Below are 5,994 nucleotides of genomic sequence, written 5' to 3'. Positions count from 1 at the left end.
CGGGGCGGGGCTGCAGGCCGTGCCGCCCCGCCATTGGCCGGCGCCGCTCCGCCGGCCGCGGCTCATTGGCGGATGCTCAAATTCAGTCTCAAGGCGCCAGAGGAGGTGTTTTAGCGGGGACCGCGGGTCCCAGGCTGGAGCGGCGCTCAGCAGGCAGGAAGCGCAGGCGCTGCCCGGACGCCGGGGGGGTTCCCCATACTTGGAGTCGGGCTGTGCGCGCCCCTCGAGCCCTGCGGATGGCATCGCCGGGCTGCTAATATCTGCTCACCCTGCCCGGGTCCGCATGCGGCTGTGGATGTCCCCGGAGAGGCTGAGAACCGCCTTCGCACCGTGGCTGTAAGGAAGCGTGCGGCCCCGACGCCGATGGGGAGGCGGGAATAGGGGGCTGCTCACCCCGGCTGCCACCCACCACCCTGCCGCCCCGCTGCCCCGGGAGCCCAGCGCCCCGCCGGGGATGTGCGTATGGGTGCGGTGCTCGGAGAAGGGGACTGACCCTTCCCGACACTTGGGGGGGGGGCTTCTTTGGAAGAGTTTTCCTTTGGGGTGTGCTTAGTTGCTTGGCTGGGAAGGGGCTGCGCTATGCCCACGCGGGATTGGTCTTGAGATCAGGTTTCCGTCTCCTTCTCTGATTCAAACCCCCTCAAAGTCGAATTCCTCCTAGTTCTTTGCGCCAAAATTAACTGACCTGGGAGACCCTGTAACTTTCTGACAGATTTGCCCACCACCTTCCGGACTTGGTAACTATTTTGCCCTCTTGTTTTTCATCTTCCCAGATTTTCAGTGATTTCCAAGCATATTTTATTAAATGTTTGTATTCGTGTGAGTTTTAAAGAGGATTTGAGAGTTGTGTGTATTCCTGGAAATTCCCAGGAAGTCCCTAGGGAACTGAAGTACATGTTCATAGACAAATAATATTGGTGTTGGAGGGGAAAATATCTAAGTGTAAAATCCTTTTTGAATACAATTGTATGTTCTAGATGGAGGTAAACTGTTTAACACTAAAAGACCTGATCAGCCCCAGGCAGGCCAGGCGAGATTTTGCCATTGAAGATGCAGAAAATGCACAAAAGGTAAGCACATATAAATGCTTTAATCACTAACCATTTTGGATGGAGATATCCAGCTCTTGTCTTATAAGCATCATAATTTTGATGACTATTATAGAATCACACAAATGGAGCCATTGGAACCTTTATTGTTTCAATTCTACTTCCAGATCTTGTGCAATAGAAAACCAGGCCAGGTTAGATGAAGTGTTTAAACCAACTTAGAAGTCAAAGCTATGCTGGGCACAGCAATCAGAAGTTTGTGATACTTAGAGCTGTCAGTGCTCATCTAGCAAATGCTTTGTGGAATTTAGAAGTACTAGTTTGCAGAAAAGTAACTTTCATAATTATAAAATGCTGGGCTGTTAAAATGCTAAGAAACACTCTTTATCTTCGTGAACCAGCTATAGGGGTTCTCCCATTCACCCAGAAGTTTTGGTCTATGATGCCTACCATATCACTAACCTCTTCTGATATTTTACAGAGCTTCTGCTAGTTTTATACTGAGCCATTCTCTTCCATTTGGCACTTGAAGTCTGTGTGTGTCAAGACACTGTCCATAGCGATATCTGAACTATCCCCTTGCCTGCATCAGGACAGGTGTGCAAATCAGCAGGTGTGCTGTTGAAAAGGTATTAGAGCTGTGACCAGGGAAATTTGAACAAGTAGCTATAATAAGCCAGTTTTAGGAATTTTGAATATAAATCTGTGAGTAGCAATTTCTTTGGGCATTAAACCTCTCTGGGTTCCTGGTATTAGTTTCAGGTTTAGCGTCAACAGTGAACCTGCCTGATGGCAAAGAACCTACCTTTAAGCAGTATTTAACAGTTACTTGTTTTGGATAGATCTAAAATTTTGTCCTTTATCCTGGCTTTGATTTCTTTTTGTTAGGAAAAGAAAAACAGTATGCCTAAGCATTATAGTTTTAAAGAGGATGTCTTAAAATGACCTAAAAATATGAAGGTGAAAATGTCCAGACCTTGTCTATAGCTATAGTTTTGGCTTTGGGAATTGCAAAGTAAAACTGTTTTCCTTTGTAATTTGGATGGTTCAGCCTTGGGGGGAACTGCAAGGCAGTGCTTTACTTTTGTCTTTCTAGGTCAGTGACTGCCAAGTCCTCCCCACCTGCCCTTTCCCCTAGGTTGCCTCAGCAAGTGTTATGTCCAGTTGAGCTTTCTCATGGAGGTACAGAGAAATTCAGTTAACTTAGAGGACATGGTTAAAGTATTTGAACTGGAGTGCATAAACATGGGGTTCTTTATCACAAGAGAGGATGGCCAGGGATTCGAACAGAGTGCCTCTGCAGAGACACTAGGGGAGTCATTGGCCTTCTCCACACTGTTGCAGAGGAAAAAGCTTTCCTAAGGATGGTAGGAATGTGGAGTTTCGAGTCATAGGGACCAGGGTTTAATTTCTCTGCCGTGTATTGGCTGCATGGCCCCAAACAACTGTGTTTCTAAGGTCTTTGAGCAGATGTTCTGAAGCCTGCCGAGGTTGAGGTTTAATGAATTTCCTAGCCTTTCTTGGGCCATTTTTTTTTTCCTTTCTTTAAATTGGAGCCATTATATAGCATCTCTCCCACTGGGGTTTTCTAAAATACCCAGCTTTCTATACCCTTCACGTACATTGAATTAAAATGATGGCCAAACATAAATACATTGCAGGCTTTCGCCTTTGGTTATCTGACAGGCTTTCAGAGACTCAGATGCAAAACTAGCTCCTCTACTATGGTTTGGTGAGTGCTGTAAGCATGAGGAGCAAACTGCCAGGCAGGACAGCGGAGAAAGAAAAACATCCATAGGAGTTGGTACTTCACAGGGGAGGTAACGTTTGGATTAAACCTTAATGAGTAAGGAAATTCAACCTGTAAGAAAATGAGTAAGACAACATTTCACGCAGAAGGTACAAAAGATGGGCATTGAAGAAATGTTTGAGAAATCCAGAGTGACCAGAAGCCAGTGAGGCTGAGCTGTTCCCTCTGGGGATACCTGGAGGAGACCATTGGATCACTTGTCCTTTACAAGATCTCTTTCTTAACATATACACTGCACACATCTGACCATTCATGGAGAAACTTGTCTTGAAAACATAAAAGACTTTATTTCCCAATTCCTCTGCTCCCACTTGTGGTATAATAAACAGACTCTTCAATGTACTGATTGATGGCAGAGGTAGAAAGAAAGTGGACAGGTTGGAAGAGGGAGGGGAATGCTAAGGATGAATGTTGAGGGCTTTGTGAAGTTGCTGATACTTGAGTTGGGCCCGAAGAGAATGAGTGCTGAGGCCTAGGCAAGTGGACAGAAGGGGATTAGTAAAGAAGTAGAATGTTCTGGACTTGATAGTGCATGCCTCTAATCCCAGCACTCTGGAGACTGAGGCAGGAGGGTTGGGAGACTGGAATAACAAGCTTGGACCACCATGCCCAGCCTGCATGTGTGTTCTTTAAAGTTTTTTTAATATATTATTTTTATGTTATGCGTATGAGTGTATTGTCTGCCTGTGTGTGAGTGCACCCGTGTCATACAATGCCGCGGAGGTCAGAAGAGGGCTTTGGATTCCCCTGGAACTGGAGTTGGGGATGGTTCATAGGCGCCATGTGGGTGCTGGGAATCAAACCCGGGTCCTCTGCAAGAGCAGTCAGTGCTCTTAACCACTGAGCCATCTCTCCAGCCCACATAACATCCTTAGTATCTCTTGGGAGTGGTTGAAACAGATGCTGAACTCAGTCCGGAACTGGCTTATACCTGTGTGATATGCAGGCAGATACAAGACTATGCAGGAGGTGGCTCAGTGCCTGGCTTTAGAATTCTTGAAAAGTTCTAGCATTGGAACCAAACTTGGAATTTTAAAGCCATGTATATGCGATTGGGTGAACTGTTATAGAGAGTGAAGAGAGCCAGAGGTCTGAGTGTGGACTCTTGTAGTTTGTGAGAGTAGAAAAGGGAACCAATTAAGGAGATTGGGAAGGTGTAATCAGAAAGATGGGAGAAGAAGGAAAGTATAAAATCTCAGCAGCTAAGGGCCAGCTTTTATAAAGAATCGCCAACAGCCCTAACTGTTTTAGTGAGGGAAGTAAGATATTTTTGCCACTGGATTGATTGGGCAACTGAGAGATAACCTGAGTTAACACCATATGTAGGAACAGACTGAAATGGTTTGGGAAGCTCTGGGAGGGTGGAGGGGAGGAAGCCCTCAGTGCAGATTACTCCTAGAAAGTGTGTTCTGGCAGGCAGGAGAGTTGTTGGTCAGTAGCAAGGAGAAGCTTCCTAACATGTAGTCTTTGCGATAAGCCTTTAACAACAGGCAAGATTTCCATAGGCAAAGCTCGATCGATGTTATTAAAGAAAAAATAACTCTGAGCAACAGCTTAGAAAGTGAGGGCAGGTCTGAAGAAAACCGAGTGAGATGTTAGGACAGTGTGTGAGTTATGTATGACAGGGAACTGAAGAAGAGATTGGTCAGAGTAGCATCAGGGACCTTGACAAAGCTGGTGGCTGCATGTATGACTTGAGGTTACGTAAAGCCATAGAGACGGAGCCAAGTCTAGAACCAAGATCTTTTACCCACCAAGCCTTTTCTGTGTCAGTAAACAACCTATTCACCTATAGTCATAGTGCAGGTACTTACTAATGATAAGGATGAACATTCAAGCAGCACTTGACAGATGGTAGCCCTTTTGCCTGCATAATCTAAGCTGATCCTCACAGGTAAGCCAAGGTTCACTCCTTTATAGCTGAGAACGCTGGGGCCCTTTCATGGCTTGCATTTCTCTAGGCTCTCCAGTTGAAGTGGTGTCCAAGATGGTGCAGGTTAGATTTCCTATCAGGTAGCTCTCACTTGAGTTCATGTGCCCTTGGGATTGTGGCAAGATAGGGGGAGAAAGTGAAAAGGAGCAGAATTAGACAGAGAAAGAGAACTGTAATTCAATCACTGAGGAAGTCTGAGATTACACATTCTAGGATGATCTCTCAAAGTGGTCCTGAGCTGGGGCAAGACCAGACCTTTGCATGTTGATGGGATTTCTACCGGTCATTGAGTTTAGTATGGACCTCCCACGAAGGGCTGTGATCCCAGACTCATCAGCTCTCATAAGCCAAAGCAGTCCAGCCAAGGGTGTACTCATGGTTCAGCTGGGAGAATGTCTCATTTGTTCCTAAAGAGATCTGGGTGCATCCAGCATCCACCGTAAAGCTAGGCAGCCTTGCTAGAACGCCTTGAACATTAGTCTAAACCGTGCATGCATGTTTGTGTATGTGTGTGTGTGTGTGCCTGTTTGTGTGTACTCTTGGTACTAAGTAGAATGAGTGATACTGGCTGAGACATACCAGGTTTCTCTAAGTCCCCTGTCCTGGTTTGTTTCTCCATTGCTGTGACAAAATACTCTGACCACTACCAACTTGGGGAGGAAAGGGTTTATTTGTCTTATATCTCTGGGTCACAGTTCATCAGGGAGCCCAAGGTAGGAACTCAGGGCAGGAACCTGGAGGCAGGAGCTGGAGCACAGGCCATGGAGGAACGCTGCTTACTGGCTTGCTCCCTGGACCCTGCTCAGCCTGCTTTCTTATGTAATACAGGCCCACCTGCCCAGGGGTGGCACCACCCACAGTGGGCTGGGCCCTCCCACATCACTCAACAATCAAAAAGATGCCCCACATACATGGCCACAGGCCAGTCCAATGGAGACAATTCTCCAATTGAGGCTCCCTCAACCCAGGTGTGTCAAGTTGACATTAATGTTATATAGCAGAGTATGCCCCCCTAGTATCCCCTATCAAAGCTCTGGTGTAGCTGAGAACTAAGCAGTCCAGTAATAGGAGAAGGAACAGTGCTGAGTATAATAGTAATGTATTGTTTCAGTACGGAGCTTTTCATTTCAGATACCTAGGCTCTTTGCCAGAACCCTCCATACTAACCCTAAGTGGCAAACATGATTATGAACATTTTGTAG

The 5,994-nt window shown here is 46.3% G+C and overlaps 1 protein-coding gene across 1 annotated transcript in view; it reads left to right on the top strand.

The window, feature by feature from the left end:
- Positions 1-104: 104 nt before the first annotated feature.
- E2f7 (E2F transcription factor 7) overlaps positions 105-5,994 on the top strand; it is a 45,770-nt gene continuing 39,880 nt past the window's right edge. The window contains exons 1-2 of the mRNA XM_008852020.2: positions 105-336; positions 978-1,070. Of these exons, the coding sequence (XP_008850242.1) occupies positions 978-1,070 (93 nt within the window). The 5' untranslated portion in view covers positions 105-336. The remainder of the gene's footprint in view (positions 337-977; positions 1,071-5,994) is intronic.

Source organism: Nannospalax galili, unplaced genomic scaffold (assembly GCF_000622305.1).
Source record: "Nannospalax galili isolate Female #2095 unplaced genomic scaffold, S.galili_v1.0 scaffold390, whole genome shotgun sequence".
Lineage (NCBI taxonomy): Eukaryota > Metazoa > Chordata > Mammalia > Rodentia > Spalacidae > Nannospalax > Nannospalax galili.
The sequence above is the reverse complement of the archived record's forward strand: the minus strand, read 5'-3'. Positions and strand labels throughout refer to the sequence as shown.